The sequence below is a fragment of the Cebidichthys violaceus genome, unplaced genomic scaffold (assembly GCF_023349555.1).
Source record: "Cebidichthys violaceus isolate CVI_PGR_0920_01 unplaced genomic scaffold, fCebVio1.0.p SCAF_22, whole genome shotgun sequence".
NCBI classification, from domain to species: domain Eukaryota; kingdom Metazoa; phylum Chordata; class Actinopteri; order Perciformes; family Stichaeidae; genus Cebidichthys; species Cebidichthys violaceus.
In genome coordinates, this window is record NW_027176395.1 from 8,842,430 (window position 1) to 8,859,731 (window position 17,302).

At 41.8% G+C, this 17,302-nt stretch overlaps 1 protein-coding gene across 1 annotated transcript in view; it reads left to right on the top strand.

The window, feature by feature from the left end:
• Positions 1–12,961, top strand: part of LOC137877923 (transcription regulator protein BACH2-like) — a 70,831-nt gene extending 57,870 nt beyond the window's left edge. Inside the window, exons 3-5 of the mRNA XM_068718110.1 lie at positions 1,050–2,477; positions 11,348–11,554; positions 12,244–12,961. Coding sequence (XP_068574211.1) covers positions 1,050–2,477; positions 11,348–11,554; positions 12,244–12,651 — 2,043 coding nt within the window. The 3' untranslated portion in view covers positions 12,652–12,961. The remainder of the gene's footprint in view (positions 1–1,049; positions 2,478–11,347; positions 11,555–12,243) is intronic.
• The last annotated feature ends 4,341 nt before the right edge of the window (positions 12,962–17,302 follow it).

Here is a 17,302-nt window from a genome sequence, read left to right on the forward strand (position 1 = left end):
CAAGTATTTTAAAAGCATTGAGGGTGTTTGTAAACATTTACACTAAAGGGTTCTTCATGTCTTATGCGTGTCTTTGCATCAGACACAGCTTGACAACCACAAGGTGTTTTTACGGTATCTCTGACACCGTTGACACTACTTAGCCCTTGTTTGCAGCCATTTGGCCGCATGACAATGTTAAATCAGGCAGAGGCAGTTCAATCAGGAGAGACAAGTGAATGATTGGTAGTTAACATTTATTATGCGTTAATGAGTTACACAGAAATTCTTTGGTGAACTCGACGAGGAGATTTGTGATCGAGTTGTGATTGCCCTGAGCAATATAAATCCCCCGTGGAGTCCAGACACTGGTGGTTATGGTGGCTGATGAGGTTGATAGAATGATGAGTTGATGAAGCTGATGAATCTACAAAGATTGGCGGAGATCCGGAGGTGGAGGGGTATGTAACAGCAGCATGAACGTACTTAAACTTGGTGAGTGAAAATACACTTCTTACAGCAGAAAGGTACATCCTGGACTTGATTTCCTTTGAGAAGTTGGAGGATGCTAGGTAAACAGATGTATGGCAGTGCTTACAATTTTTACACTACTAGCCTACGAGCCTGTTCAGAACTAGCCGATGACTTGGCTCCCATGAAGTGCTGCTTGCGGCATTGTCGAGAACCGCTCATTGTTCGTTGAGTGTATCTAGCATTCGGCAGCAAAAGTGAATGTCAGTCAGTGAACGTCGGCCTGTAAAGGCCCACTGCGGTCTACATGCGTGATTTAGTCCACAGAGGCATGAAGCTAATGCACAAAGTGCTATTGAATGTTTATTCAAAGTTTATTTATATTGGACATGTTGCTTGTCCAAATTGTAGCAATTTGGACACTGAACGTCCTTGGGTCCCCAGCAATACACCCGCCAAGTGTGAAGTACATTCAAAAGAATGAATGGTTCTTGAGATATGCATTGAACATACCCACCTAGATTCCTTGCTATATAGTGAGATACTTAAGGCACTGACAGTAAAACCATTCCTTCATCTCATGCTTCTCTCCTCTACAGGTGACAGCTAAGGGTTTTGCTCCACTGCTCCAGTTTGCCTACACAGCCAAGCTGGTTTTAAGTCGGGAAAACATCCATGAGGTCATCCTGTGCGCTGACTTCCTGGGTGTTCACAATTTAGAGGACTCTTGTTTTCGGTTCCTTCAAGCCCAGTTACAGAACGACAGCCAGCACGCCAGTAATGGCAAGGTGGAATATGACGATGACATCACGGCGGAGGATGCCCGCTTTTCTGAGGCAATCTCCTCGAATGATTCTGCAGACACAAGGCAGCAGACCAATCACAGAGCAAGCACTGCATCGCTTCCCGCTGACATTTCTCAATGTCCTAAATACAGGAACTATCAGTACCAGATCTGCGATGACAAGCACAACGGAGAAGACCATGACAGCGGTGATGATGTCATCTTGGCCAACCATACCTCAGTCAGCCCTGTGAGTTCACAACTCAGAGACAGCAGTGCTGCTCCACAAACTCTTCTTACACCCTCCAGGATCAAAGAGGAACCATTTGTGTTTGAGGAAGAAGGAGATGAAAGTAGTGGTTGCAACCCAGAATTGTGTACCGAGGAGGTACTGGAGATGGAGCTTGAGGTAGAAGGGGTTCCAGTAGCAGCTGAGCACTCTCCGAGCCGAGGGTCACCCTCTTCCTGCCTGCGCTCCTATCTCCAGAGAGGCGGCCTAGATCTCAGCGGCGTGCCCAGCACCACCATCCAGCAGCTACTCACCAACAGACTGTCCCTCAACCACTACAGGGAATTGGTCAAAGACAGGCAGAGGGATAAGAGGGAATCTCTGGGTCGAGTGGTCCTCAAGACAGACATTGCAGATGTCATACCAACAGCGCTTACTGGCAAGAACGTGGAAAGGCCAGTTTCCAAAGCGTCCTCCTCTAAACATGAGGGGGAGCTTGACAGAGCCAGTGTCATTTTCTCCTCAGCAGCTGGCGAGCAACAAATGTTGGCCCATTCTTACACGGATGATACGTTTAGAGAAAAGGTCTCAACTCTGATGCAGGTAGAAGCTCCTTCTTCTGGTCGGTCATGCCTCACCACCAGCTGTCCTGTTCCCGTCAAGACATCAGCCCACTCCCCTTCCCCTTCTGAGCCCCGAACCCAGACCTCCAGCTCCCGCTCCTCCTTCTCTTACCCAGAGGATGCAGGCAGCGGTAGCTCGCCTTTCAACCTTCCCCAGTTTGACTTCTCCTCATCCCCGCACTCAGGCTCCACCTCTGGATTCCCTCACTGCCTGGCTGGGGTGATGGAGCAGAGGAACCCCCTCAGCGGTGAGCTGGTCTTCTCTCAGGGTTGCACCAATATCAAAAGTGAACACGGTTTTGGTGCCAGTGGTGGCAACTCCAGCGACGAATCAGGCTCTTTCTCAGAGGGAGACAGCGAAAGCGGCGTCTCTAGAATCTCTGGCCCTGAGGTTAGTGTAATCCTTTATTCTACTTTCTTGCCAGTGGTTCTCCTTTGTGGTATCTCTTTTGCTGAATTTCACTGAATTTCCCTTAGTTTCCCAAGATTCTCATGAGTCAGTTTTTTGAAGACATTAGTGACCTGACCTAACCTGAGTGAGTGGAATAGGATCACAAGCAGGAAACAACATGCATTCAGCTACAATTTAGTGTAAGAGTAGCCCAAGTACAAACGAGTCATGAGATCTAAAGTCAGCTTGTATTAACTTAAACCAGAAACTGCTAGTAGGAAGAGAATATGAGTTATGATGCATATGCTAAAAAAAAAAGAAGCCTAATGTAACTTACTGACTCTAGGACAACAGTATATCCTGTTTACCAGTGTGCGAAATACCCGGTGACAATCACAAGGTTGTGTGTTTGTTTAGGTCACAAACTGAAGTGAAGACAGGCTCGCTTTTGCGCAACTTGTTGAGGCTCTGGCTGGCTGTGTCCTGTAACGTTACAGCAGAGAATTGTCTCTTGCACTCACTATTCATTCAGGGACGTGCGGTCAGGGGAGGCTGTCATCATGAAAAGTAAAAAACAAATAATGCTAAAATAGAATAAATATATAATATTTCTCTACTGATCTGTGCTATAAATGTAATTTCTGTATGATTCCAATCATTTCAAGCATTTTTATAATCAAAATCGCTGAATTAGCGCATGTCCTGTTCAAACAGAGAGGAGACACGTGAGGTGAGGCACAGCTCGTCGCTGCCTCACCTCACGCAATCCCTCACAAACTTGGTTGAGCGCGTGCCTTTTGGTTTCTCATTGTTTGTCACCACTGTAATATTTGTATACACTTGTATTATATGTCCTTTCTTTACATAGAATAGGTAGTGTATTTCACGTATGTGTAGAACATATTTAGTGTTGCTGATCTGACATTAAACCGCAGTGAAAAAGCACAGAGGGGAGGCAAACACTACCTCTGCCTCAAAGAAGAGGGCGTGCGAGAGCCCATGGGTCGGGTTTATACTTGTTCTGTCGTTGCTCTTCTTCTACACTTTTCTTCTTCTTCTTATATTTTGCTTTGACCACAAAAATGTAAGATTCAATATCCAAGCTTAAAAATGTCTCACAAAACAGGGAAATATGACCAAATCAACAGCAATTCAACATGGACAGGTAAAGTAACCTTTTATGTGTTTGTTGTTCTCTTTATACATCCGTGGTTGTTACACAGATTATCGCGGAATCTCACGATTTTCGCGGGTGGCGCCCGCGAGCGCTCCGCTTCTGAAACGCTCCCGGTGGGGCAGACACTCCTGGTGGAATGAAATATGTACCTTACCTATGTGTGTGTAAAGAATACTGATATGAAATATGAAAAACAACCAGTAGTCAATGTGCAACCTGCCAATTGAGTGGTGATTTAAGCTACTCTATTGGGTTCATATATTTGTAAATCTGACTTGTCAGTGCCTCACCAGCCAGGAACTTCACCGCACGTCACTGCTATTCATATATGTGACGTTTTGCGGTTTGAATTATGACAACTGCTGGGCATTAGTAAGCTTTTAAAGACATTTTAGTGACAAGTTGTCTTGATATTAGAGACTTTATAATATTTAGCTGTTGAGGCTTTCAGGGGATCTCAAGTGTCAATCAAGGGGTCTAGGACCCCAGTATGTATGTAGACTCTTTGTCTTGTTTTGACAGTACTAAGACTCAGAATGTCCCAGCAACATGGTTCTTATACCCCTGAAACACTCACATCTATCCGTTCACATACACATGTTTGTGGTGTGTACTGGACATACAGCCAAATTTGAATAATGTCAAATTCTGTTCATTAAACAAAGAACATCTAGACTGGCTCATATGTCAGGGGATGACATTGCCGAGTAGCCCAACTTATGCTGGCATGTCTTGCATGTACTGACATTGCCACTAGTCTGTAAATAAATCCCTGTACTGCTTATAAATGGCGAGGTTTGTAATTCACCAGTATATTATCTTACCAAAGTATCGACCACCTCCGAGCAATAACCGGCTACTAGCACATATTCCTGTGCTGGTAGCATGTAGCAATGACTTTTTTTCCAAGCATATTTGAGGTGTGGTTTACAGCTGGGACTATTCTTAGACCATTTTTTCTCTCAGGTGAAACTACACAAACACTTCAAACATATAGGCCTTCTCATTGGAGTTAAAAGAGCCGAATGGTTTCCATGGTGATGCCTAAGCACATGCACTATATGAGATGTGAGATGAGTCATATACCGGAGCTCTCTCTCTCTCTCTCTCTCTCTCTCTCTCTCTCTCTCTCTCTTTCTCTCACACACACACACACACACACACACACACACACACAGCATATTAGCTTTATTAGATTTGAGTGGTACGGGCCACTGGCCCGTCAATGAGTCAGTGAATATGAGTTGCGGAGGTTATGGTTAAGGTGCTCGGCCATTCTGAAAAGACATACTGAGTCAGATCTTACAGGGGTCACAACTACAGACTTACTTATTTCAGTTGCTGCTCTCCCAACAGATGTATGTGTATGGTGTACTGTGTGGAACGGCTGTTTGACCCACTGTAAAGCCATTTCTGCTGTTTAATATCTGCTGCATTTATTCATATTGGCATGTGATTATATCCTAAATGTGTTGTGTGTTCACCAGGCTGACTGACTGTAGTTTGTTTACTACAAAGCAAAGACAATCAGGCAGAGAGACCTGTTGAGCGTCACATTAGTAAAATGATTGTCTTGGTGGATGTCAACATAAAAAAGAAAGAAAGATTTAAAAAAAAAAAAAATGTTAAACCTCTTAAATACTTAAACTTTGGGTCATCTTCACTTTTCTAGGCTAATGCTAAAACACTTTTTAATCTGTAAAACAGGTAGCCATGTTATAAAATAATTTTTTAACACCAAAACAAAAAAGGGGTGGATAAACAGCTGTCATATAATAATCATGCCAAATAATCATGATGTACATTTCCACATAGGGATGGGTATCGTTTTATTAATGCTAGTACTCTTAGTGATTCTGCTTATCGGTTTGGTTCCTTATCGATATTGTTATCGGTTCTTTTTTTATATTTTTGGTGAAAAAAAAGACAATTAATTAAGAAATAAATTCTTGTATGTAAACAAATAGTCTTTCTTGAAACTTTCTGAAACTCCGTATATCATCACTAACGTCACCTGCAGTGGATGAGGATGGACGGCCGCCCCACAAACATTAGAAAACTGAGCATTTCTGCAGATTGATGTTCTGCTTGTTGGTCACATGTTGTGATAAACTGCTGCTGTTTCCTCTCTTATTTGTGAAAGTTTTTTTGCATTTGTGACAGCGAGAGTTCATCATCTCCTGGAGTAAAATATAGCCACACTTTGGATCTTTTTCTTCTCTTTGCCATGATGTGTGTCTTACGCTGTACTGAGCCGGATCCGTAGTCGGTGTGTGTGCGTGTCAGAGTAAAGCACATAGAGACAGAGGGAGGAGGTTTGGGACGAGGACATCTCACTCAGGAACCGATAGCAGAACCGTAAACTCCGGACCGTGTTTTACTCATTTAGGACTTCCCCTTTCAGAACAGTTTCTGGGGGGCATCCCTATTTCCACCACTGTAATTGAATACATTCAACAATATAATCATGCTACAACAACATCTAAAGTGTTATTTACCTATTTCAGTCACTCTGGGTGTTTATATGGTAATTAGGGTTGCGATATACGAGTATTGATGATAACCATATTCAAAAATAAAAAAACTGATATCATCTTAATAGAACACATATGATAATAGTGCGTGATTAACAGCACCTCTTAAAATATTTTATATGTACAGTTGTGGTTACAGACTCTTTACCATACGTATTTTGAGTACAATTCATTTGCCAAAAAAGAGAGAAAACGCACAATAAACAAAGAATTTGATTGAAATTTTGTCGTGATAATATCTATTGTTAAAGTTTCAAGCAAACTGTATTTGTTGTATTGTACAAGATGGCATTAGCTACATCTGAAGTACAGTATGAGAACCGTGCAAGTCACTGAATTTTAAATTTTGCACAAATAAGACTCTCAAAGCACCAGTAAGGTGTGAAATGCACCCCTAACTGGGCTGAGAAACAGACAGCGTCTCGCTGCTCTTGTGCTCTTAGTTAAATTAGGTGATTAGCAGACATTTGTTGCAAAACCAGTCTAATTCACAGAGATCAGTGCTAAGAACACTCAGATACACTAAAATTATGAGCGTCTTCAGAGAGTCGGTGGGAACTGAAGAAGCGGGGTGTGTCCACTCAAATGTATTTATTTTGAGATCCACTGACAAGATCAAATTAATAAATAAAGCTCCCCTACATTTCATTGTGTGCTGGATGGAAGTGGCCAGCTCATCCTCACTAGACCTCTGGCTCAGGCTGACACACCCCCCCCCCCATCTATACTTTGCCATAATGGGCAAAAAGGGCGAATTCTACTCAGCTGAAATATGCAATGTGCATGTTTTCACTGTAATATCATCAGCACAATATCTGTTGTGAACCGGTGACGGGGCAGACAGTGATGACAGTGGCCACAATCCATTCTTTGTGAACTCTCCCCTCAGTGAGCAGTTTATTGAGTCCACCTGGCTAAAGCCAATGCAGTCCAATCACACAGACCTGTAATATATAATATTCCCTTCATGAAAGTTCTCATGTTCAGTTTTAGTTGAAACTGTTTTTGAGAGGCGCTGATTCAACAGTGTGAGGAGGCTGCAGTCCACGGAGATGTGGTGGAGCATGTTGATCGTACAGTTGGAACAACACCTCTCTTAAACACTTTTAACATTCTAACCTTCTAAAAGGGAGGATTTATTGCAGGGTCGTTGCATTAAACTGCATTAGTTTTAGCTAGCTGGACTCAATATACTGGCAAATGTATTGACAAAAGGAACTAACCCTTGAATTTGAATTCTTAATACAAAAGCACATAAAACAGTCACCATGTTTTACCTCGTCACCTGAAAATATAGCAGTGAAATAAACAAAATGGCTGCTCAAACACACAGTATTGCTCATGCAATATTGAACTTACCTATATAAACACATTGGGAAAATGTGTAGCTCCGAATAGAATTTAGTTTTAGTACTGTTTTATTTAGTTCTGTGCTCATACATCGTATAGCACTCCTGTATATGTGTGTGTGCATGGGGGGGTCTGTCCCACTTCTTTGCCCTGACCCAGTTGTCTCGCCCATAGAGCGGACACACACACACACCCTAGGGTGCCCTGCAGGCAGGTGGAAGGTGTCCTGGCCACATTCCCTCCACCATCTGCTACTCCTGACCCCAGATCTGCCCTTTCCAATTAGGCCAGCCCAATACGACCCTCTCCACTCCACTCTGCATTCTGCCGTTTTGCTTTTCTCCTCCTTTCTTAAGTATTAAGTAAGTCATTCTTCAATACTATTTAAATACAGATGACAGAGACAGGCTTCCTTGAGTTATCTGGCTTCACTAAATTCAACACAGGGCAACTGATATAAAGAATCCTATTAGTGATTAGCCACCTCTATTAAGCTTTTCCAATCCAGCTCCAATTCATGCACATGAAAGAGGCGGGGTTTGCAACAAACAGCCAATCACATGTAACATCAATAGATCCAGAGCAGCATATTTAATATGTGATGAGATAAAACTGTTCCTTGCTGGAAAATGGTTTAGTTACTAAAATATACTACTACAAATCAGAAAACCACCAAAATACAAATCAGAGTTATCAAATACTAACAAAACTATAGATTATTGTGAAAATATGTCATAGGCTTTAATACGCATATTCTGTTGTTTAAGTAGCCTAGAAAGGCAAATGCACAAAACTGTGAATTAATGTATGACTGACACTACAAGACAATACTGACACTTGGCTCTAGGTTCCCCTCTAGTGTGAATCTTCAGAGAGAGAGAGAGAGAGAGAGAGAGAGAGAGAGAGAGAGAGAGAGAGAGAGAGAGAGAGGGGGAGCGAGAGATAGATAAAGAGAGAGAGGGGGGAGGAGCGAGAGAGAGAGAGGGAGAGAGAGGGGGAGCGAGAGAGAGAGAGAGGGGGAGAGAGAGAGAGGGGGGGGGGAGAGAGCGGGAGAGGGGGAGCGAGAGAGAGAGAGAGATAGATGGAGAGGGGGGGAACGAGAGAGATAGATAGAGTGGGGGAGGGTTTGGGGGGCGAGAGGAGAAAGGGGGAGAGAGAGAGGGGGCCGAGAGAGAGAGATAGAGGGGGGAGAGGGTTTGAGGGGCGAGAGGGGGAGAGAGAGAGAGGGAGAGAGATTGGGGAGGGGATTTATGGCCATCCACGGCTCACTTTGTCATTCCAACCTTATTATGTGACTGCTGAGAGTCATGCAGCTATTTATAGATGTCTATACAGTAAAGGACAGGGCGGCACCTAAACACACCATATACACACACACACTTGCCTCTCTTTTCTGTATCCTCTGTTGTCAGAGCATTGAATGATGTCATTGTGGTATGCTGGCAGCGATGAAGTCTGCAGCCGACTCCTCCGATGTACGCTACTGCAATGTGACATGGAGCAAAAACAAAGTACACAGTATTCACTCATCAACAGATGAAATGAGCGATATTTAAAAAGTGAGAATTCAGCTTTAGATGGCCACAGCTACAGCAACTAACCACTGAATGAATGAAAGAATACATACACATAAATACAGAGGGGAAGATGAATGCACAGACGTGACAGAACTGTGAAGAAAGAGAGAATATATGAAAGAATGACAACATGAACTGATACGTATAGAAAGAAAAAGAAAATGTCATGATATCATCCGATCCATCTGTAAGAACTAAAATAATAATTAGGAGCAAAATGAGCTGCTGGCTGTGAAACAAAGAGCTCAGCCTGTGTTATCTTTGTGCCCGAGCTGCTGGGATCAATAAACAGCGTTACACTGACACCTAGTGAGTTCTACACCACATTGACCTCCAGCTGGCAAATTGGAACTATGTTGATTTCTTCTCATGTAACTGAATTCCAGTTATTTAAGATGTATTCAGAGAATTTACTTAAGAAAAGTAGCAATTAGGAACTGCTCCACTACAGGTAAAGAAGTACTGAAGTAATATTAGTTAAATGTACTTAAAGTAGCAAAAATAAAACCCATTATGCAGCAGAATGACTCCTGTTTTTGGTGTATTGATATATATTATTATATTATTGGAATATTATGTATGTGTGAGTGACTGGTTTAAGGGCATAGCTTTGGTTTCAGAAGTGAGGGGACTAGTGATAATGAAAAAATATATATGAATATTTATTATTACATTAGATAGACACACATACACAATTGGATAATGTATAATACTACTTACTGAAATAAAAGATCAAAGTCTTTTTCTATGCACCAAAAGGCTAACTTCTTTGAAATTTGTGTCATAAATTTGTGTAAATCTGTGCACTTTGCCAAGATAATCCATAATCCATCCACCTGAGATGCTGAATAAACAGAGCCCAACACCAACTTTTAAAAGTGGTTGCCACGCCGGTTACCAGGCATCAGCTCTTGGTTGCCGCGCTCAAAATATGGTTGCTTATTTTTTACTGTCTAATGGGTGGATTCGAAAACCGATATGAATAAATTTATGACCAAAATTTGAGAGAATTAAGCATAGAACAAGTCTTATATTTTATTTCATGAAAAATGGAAGCAAAAACAAGTGTGTTTATATTTTTGTCCAGTATTACATGGATGTCTGCATTCATAGCACAGACATATATATCAATGCAGCACATCATGATATTATGATGGAACTAGTTTTCGTGCTTTAAATGTGGTTAATGACAAAAAAAATATGTGTTGCGTTGTAGCCTGCTGTTATTGATCCAACAACTTACATATTTCATGTTGTATTTTGCATCGCTACTACAACAATCACTGCCCCTCTTATCTTTAATTGATGAGTCATTGTAATATTGCCAACTGTGAGTCAAAAACATAGATCAAAAGATTTATTTCACAAAAAGCATGAAGAGGTGGTGGCAGTGCAGCCTGCATATGGTTCCAACCATAGACTGAATACAAGAAGTGGACGTAGTCATCGTGATGTCACCCATTGGTTTGTAGACGTCGTTTTGAAGCCTCGAGTTCGGCGATTTTGCCGTCGCCATCTTGGATTATGGACGTTGCCATGTTGGTTTTACCCTGCTTTATGGTCTATTTGACTTTAAATGGACCATCATTTACTAAATGAACATCATGCTGTATTGAAGAAGACTTGAAACTAGAGATTGAGACCATAAACTCATGTTTACAATGTTTACTGAGGTAATAAATCAAGAGAGAAGTAGAGTCATTTTCTCATAGACTTCTATACAACCAGATGAGTCGCCCCCTGATGGACAGTAGAGAGAATGCAGGTTTAAGACGCTTCCATATTGGCTTCACTTGGCAGAACCTGAGGTTGCCACCTGGTTCCAACGAGCTCCACCAACCAGGGGGACCCTCACTTGTAGTATTTACGACTAGTCTATGTGCCTACTTGTGTGATGAATTTTCTGGTAACTGCCACAATGCCCAGTAAGACTGCAGGCATGTGGGAGATTATTAGAGCTCATGGAGCACAGGTATTTTGTCAGTTTGAATTGAACTCCCTCAAAATAAATTAAGTAGCATCAATTATACATACAGTCACAGTCAGATGACACTGGAAAACTTACTTACTGGCTTTTTCTAGAGTTTTCAACCATATGCCCTGGTCTTCATCAGAGTTTGCCCTTTTGTCATGGAGTTGGCTCATCTCTCGTTACATGACCTAAGTATGAAAGTGATTCATTTTGATTGACAAATAATCCTGTGAAATGAAACCCCTCTGGTCCTTCTTTAGGTGAAGCTGCCATTCCCCGTGGACCACATCACCAACCTGCCACGCAACGACTTCCAGATCCTCATCAAGATGCACAAGCTGACCTCGGAGCAGCTGGAGTTCATCCACGACATCCGCCGCCGCAGCAAAAACCGCATCGCCGCCCAGCGCTGTCGCAAGAGGAAGCTGGACTGCATCCAGAACCTGGAGGGCGAGATCCGCAAACTGGTACGATCACGTAACAAACACACAGTCACACACACGCGTCAATCCAATCAAACACAACAGAAACCTACTGGGTCTCAAAGGTGCATGACATAACCAGATCAAATAACAGACAACATCTAATTGATGCAACAAGTCTTAAACTGGAAGCTTAAGTACCTGTTGTACCTTTGGTTGTTGTATACTATAGAATGATTTTTAGATTAGTGATGTAGCACACCCTTTAGTGGCCATGTTGGCCAACTGTAGCTCCTCAATCCCAGTGTTTAGCAAGAAGAGATTGCTGTTAACTTCCACATCATTGTGTTGAAGGAAAATTCACAAATTTTTATGTATTTTAGGTATTATGAGTTGGGGGGGTGGCAAATATAAACATAAAGAGTGAAAATAAAGCCAAATACTATTAATAAGGTGCAAAACCAAATGTACTCAATATCAGAAATGTATAAACAGGTTAACTGTAAGTGTCATGAATATAAAGTGGTTGATGGACAGGTTAATGGTAAGTGTCGTAAATATTAACAGTGAGGCGCAAATCAAATGGTTGAGCCAGGTCAACTACATGACACCGATATCTGGCCTTTGAACAAACGACTGATGCTCTTGTTGTTTTGGTCTCGGTACACCTGACGCACTGCTCACTGGAGGAGTGGGCAGCATTGCTGATGACGCCATATCTTCTGCACTCACAGGTGTGCGAGAAGGAGAAGCTGCTGAGCGAGCGCAACCAGCTGAAGGTTTGCATGTCGGAGCTGTGGCAGAATCTCTCCTTCCTCTCCCAGCAAGTGTGTAGGGAGGGCCCACCTCCCATCTCTGCCAGCATCGACCTCACATCCAACCCGCCGTCGCCTTTTTCTGACGAGGGCTCACCCCGGCCCAGGTCACCCGCGTCGCCACAAGGCGATACGGCGTGTCTGTCCAACATGGGTCCCAGTCAGGGGGGACTGGAGGAGTCAGGTCTGGGGCAAGAGAACCCAGAGTGTCCACTGGTGCTGGGGTCCACAGAGGAGGTATGTAGCCCAACCGTAACAGTGGATTTCTGTCAGGAAATGACTGAGAAATGTACAACAGAGGAACAGAAGAGACAGAACTGTACTTAGAGTCTGGTGGCAGACAGTTTGGTCTCTGACACCGTCATACTTCTCTTGATATTTGAAGTATTTTTTTCTTCTTTCATTTTTTGTAATGGATGACACAAGCGTTGTCTTATCAGCAATACTGTTCAACAGGTATTAGTAGATAAAACAGAAGCACTGGCAGCTTTCTTTCTTTCTGTGTCTCATCCTGACTTTTCTTCCTGTCAGCTTCCCTCCCTCTCTCGTGCATCATGGGAGGTTAAACTCAGGAATTCCTCAGAATGTTCAGTAATGTCCCTGTTAACATGTACATGCACTTTGCTTTACTGTCCTGTCAAACCTTGATAATTACTTAAATGATTGATTTAGTAAATAAAATTGGTCATTTAGTAAAACAAATAATTATAATAATTCATATTTGACTGTTTTAAATTTCAGCACTTCTGGCTCACTGAAGCAGTGGTCCAAAATGTTGCTAAATATGCTTATTTCCTTTCTTTCTGAGAGTGAGATGTTCTGATGGTTGTCAATCTTGCGTCTGTGTGTTAAGTACGAGGGTGAAACAGCTAGCCTGGCTCCATCCAAAGTGAAAAAGTTATACACCGCATCCAGCACTTCTGGCTATAGCATGAGCTACCAGATACACTTGGTTTTAGTCTCTTACACACAGCATCTATTGATTTTTTTCATGCCCGCTTCCGTACGATGAAAGCCTGAGGCAGTGTCGTCACTGTGGTCCGTCTCACTAGCTGCCGTCCGCTCTCCTGCCGGCAAAATAGCTTCCCGCAGTCTTGAGGCGCTGGAAGTGCAAGGTGCCCTAGCTAGCTAATTCTTGTCTCATTTGTGTGGTCTGATAAACGTCAACAGCGCATCGAGGCTTTTTGCCAAACGGAAGTGGGTGTAGTTTCATCTAAAGTTGGTTGGAAGAAAGGTAGACGCAACATCATTGTAACAATAAAGCTGCACACATGCGTTGTCAGTAGAGTTGGAGGAGTAGGAAAAGTTCAGGCACGATTCATAGATGTTTACCCCCACTGTTAGCCTTAAATTCACATCTTTAACGAGCTTAAAGATTCAGTGTGCAGATTTGGGGACATCTTCCGGAGAGGTTGCAGATTGCAACCAACTGAAACCTCTCCCGTGTGCCAAGCATGTTGGAGGACACCGGCGGCTGACACGGAAACTCAAATGGCACAAGAGTGTTAGTCCGTTCTGGACTACTGTAGAAACACGGTGCCTGGGAGGTAGGTATAAACAGCTCATTCTAAGCTAACAAAAACACTTTTCGTATTGTCAGATGATTATACACTAAACATAGCATACCTATTATTATTATATTCAATTTCTGCCAATAGATCCCTCCTAAATGATACACATTGACGCTTTAAATATGCTTCTTTTGTTCCATCTTTGTAGTGAAACCAGAGCCAAAACGTGTATTCATAAGTTACCTACGTTGATTGTTTTTATAGTGGCTGTAACTTCCAGCTTTGCAGCCATTTTGCTTCCGGTCTGCTGACACTACTCTAGTTCTTTTCACCAAGAAGGAGACGTTGTGGAAGATGGAATTTCCAGATATCTCTGAGAAGAAATTGCAACTCGGAGGCCAACTCCATTAGCAACTCTGTTGCTCATGATTATGGTCTGAGCAGAATTACATGTACGTGGCACAAGACTTGAGAAAGCTGTGACCAGTCACTGTACTGTTGTTTGCCGACCAAACCACAATATTTCTGTTGGTGTGCATGTTGTACAAAGGTAGCTAGGCTAACCACGTCCCAACTCCTACTCTGTACTTCACACACAGATACGAGGTGAATATCCATTTTCTCACCTCACTCAACTAATCATTTGAATTATTAAATATATGGTACACCTTCAAACAGCTTACATTTTGTCATATCACTTAACATTTGAAGTGATCTAGTAGTTGTTGAGGGATACAGGGCTTTAAAGTAAAATGTTACCAAAGGTGTGTATTTGTAATATTTTACATTAGATGAAATGGTCAAATGAACTCTCATTATGCAAAGTTTCTTTTGTCAAACTTCACTTGTACTCAGATGGACATTTCTACACAATTCTCTCTCTGCCTTTTTTTCATATGTGCGCTAAGAGACAGAACTACATTACAAAGTTCAAGCACTGCCCGGCACCTCCAAGAGGTGACAGCTGGCATCGAGTATAAGCAAACGCATTGTGACGTTGGCACTTGGAGCCCGAGCCAGTCACTAGGTGTCCAAATAGATTAAAGGACCATACCGGTGTCAGGTTTACATTTTTGCTGACCGTTTTACAAAGCATGCTGTAGTGTTTCTTGGTTCATTTCAATTTCCGTTCAATGGACATGCAGAAAAGTTGAAAACTGATCGAGCTTAATTAGTCATGTAGCTTGTTCACCAAAGCAAACAAAAATATAGACATTTGTCTGTCTGTGTAGTTGTAATTACAGTAGTTTCCAACAAACTGATTCGATATTATGTTAAAACTGATCTCAGGTCATTTTCCAGTCAGGATTTTAGCAGACCCATCAAGGAAATCTCTCCGGGAAATAAAAAAACAACTATGTTACTATTACATAATTTCCTGCTCCTTTCTTAAAAAAATCTAATAAATGGGGATTTGCCATAGATTGTATGTAAAGATGGATGACATGACAGCTGTGAAAAAGTGAAGCCAAAACATCTGGATCGCCTGGTGGCTCACTGCCGTACAGGTCATAAACCCCGCCCCCTCCTCGTTAGCAGATGGGACAAAAAATCAAAGTACTTCAAATAAATTTTTCCCAAGGAAGGTTTCTGTTATTCAGGTTAGTTCTCACCACGCTGATAAACTCTGCAGTGTTAATTTTTCTGATAAGTTTGGTTTTGATGAGTTATTTGATGCTATGAAAAGGAGGTAAGATGTCTTAAGTTGTGCTTGGCTCTCTATTGGCTCGAGTGGGTTTGTGGGCAGGACTCGATACCGTGTTGCAGTCCCCTCGATCACTACTGTGCAGACTCTGGCTCCAAATCACGTCTAATTCTCAAGATGGCAGCTTACATACGTGCGATATTTTGGCTTCTTTTTCGGTACAGCGGGAGGAAACGTGACGTCCATTTTAATATACAGTCTACAGTATTTGCCCAGGCACACTGTCTTAGAACATTATGTCATAATTCCTCCGGGGAAATTCCTCGGAAATCATATTTTTATTTTCTATCCATTATAAAAGAATTACAGGATCGGCTGAATGAAGTGTTACCTGAAATCGTTCTCAAAGGTCGACTTCAAAAGTCTTCACATTGGGACACGAATTCAAATTGAAAATCCAAAATAACAACACATATAATGTTCACTGTGATGGATTTCTTTTCTCAAGCGACCTCCTAGTTGATTTGTACATTATGTATTAGTGTAGAAAAATGTCATGCTGTGGAAAATGGATGGTAGTCATGTAAAGCACATGTGGTCCATGTTAAATGGGCTCCAGTTTAAACACACCGGTGTGGTCATTTAAAGAACAGCTTAAACAAATCATAAGTGCTCTTTTTCGTCCTGTTTATTTATTGTCTTAGCAGTAATAAGAATTGAGTGTTTGTACTTATGGTAATTATGTATTTAGCTGCACTGTTCTTGTATTGTACATAAGACAAAACATCCCCACTAAAAGTATTTGGTACTGTATGTTGGTGCAAGACCCCTACGTTTTCAAATTCACACATGGTATTTTTAATTTGTTTAAACATCTAGCAAAATGATCAATCTCAACTTACAAACCAGTATCCCTAATAGTGTACTCCATGGAGCTCAGAGCTCTGAACAAACACTCTGGCATTGTATTGATTTAGGGACATGCCAAATTCATTTGCTGTGTAAAAGTCGATGGCGAGGCACGTGGCAGTGGTAAGTGCTGCTGCCCACCAACGCGCTGCTGCTGCACTGTCGGCCTCACAGCGGTGCACGTCTGTGGCGTTGGAGCCCCGGGTGGGTTTGGGCTTCTTTTGTCCAACAGGGTCAAGGGGGGAAATCACTTTTAACACAGGAACGTCAAACTACAAAAAAAATTGGCAATATTTCATTGTATTTGTATTTTTCTGAAATTGGTTAATAACCCTTCAAATACAGGGCTGTGATTTGGTGAACTCCTAGTTTTGAAAATAATTGGAAATATATTGAGTTCCTGTGGATCGGTATATAATGGCAGCTTGTTTGTGCTAGCCACGATATCCCTGCTAGCCAGCCATAATCTCATCAGAATGTGTTAAATGCTCCGAGTACACTGAAGAACACTGCTCAGCTGACTTTCATATACTTTAATTCCTCAATGTGAACTTGTTAATTTATTTATTTGGAATCTTGTTTGGGGGGTTCGGGGGTCGGTGTAGAGGAAATTGCATAGATGTTAGATGTAGGTTGCTACCCTTTCTTAGAGTTGATTTGTTAATGGTTGTATTTTTTTTGTTGTTGCCAATTTTCATATGAAAATAAGTCTTTATTTACAAGTCACACATGTACTTACTTAAGTTTATTTCAACTTAAAGAGGTGTGAGTATGTTTACAATTTTTGTGTATTACCTTTTCGTTTTTGTAAAAAATAATTGAGACCTGAGAATTAAGTTGAATAGAACAGCTGAAAAAGTTTTTTGTTTCATTTTTATTTACATAAGTGTTGATTAATTTGTGAGAAAAATAA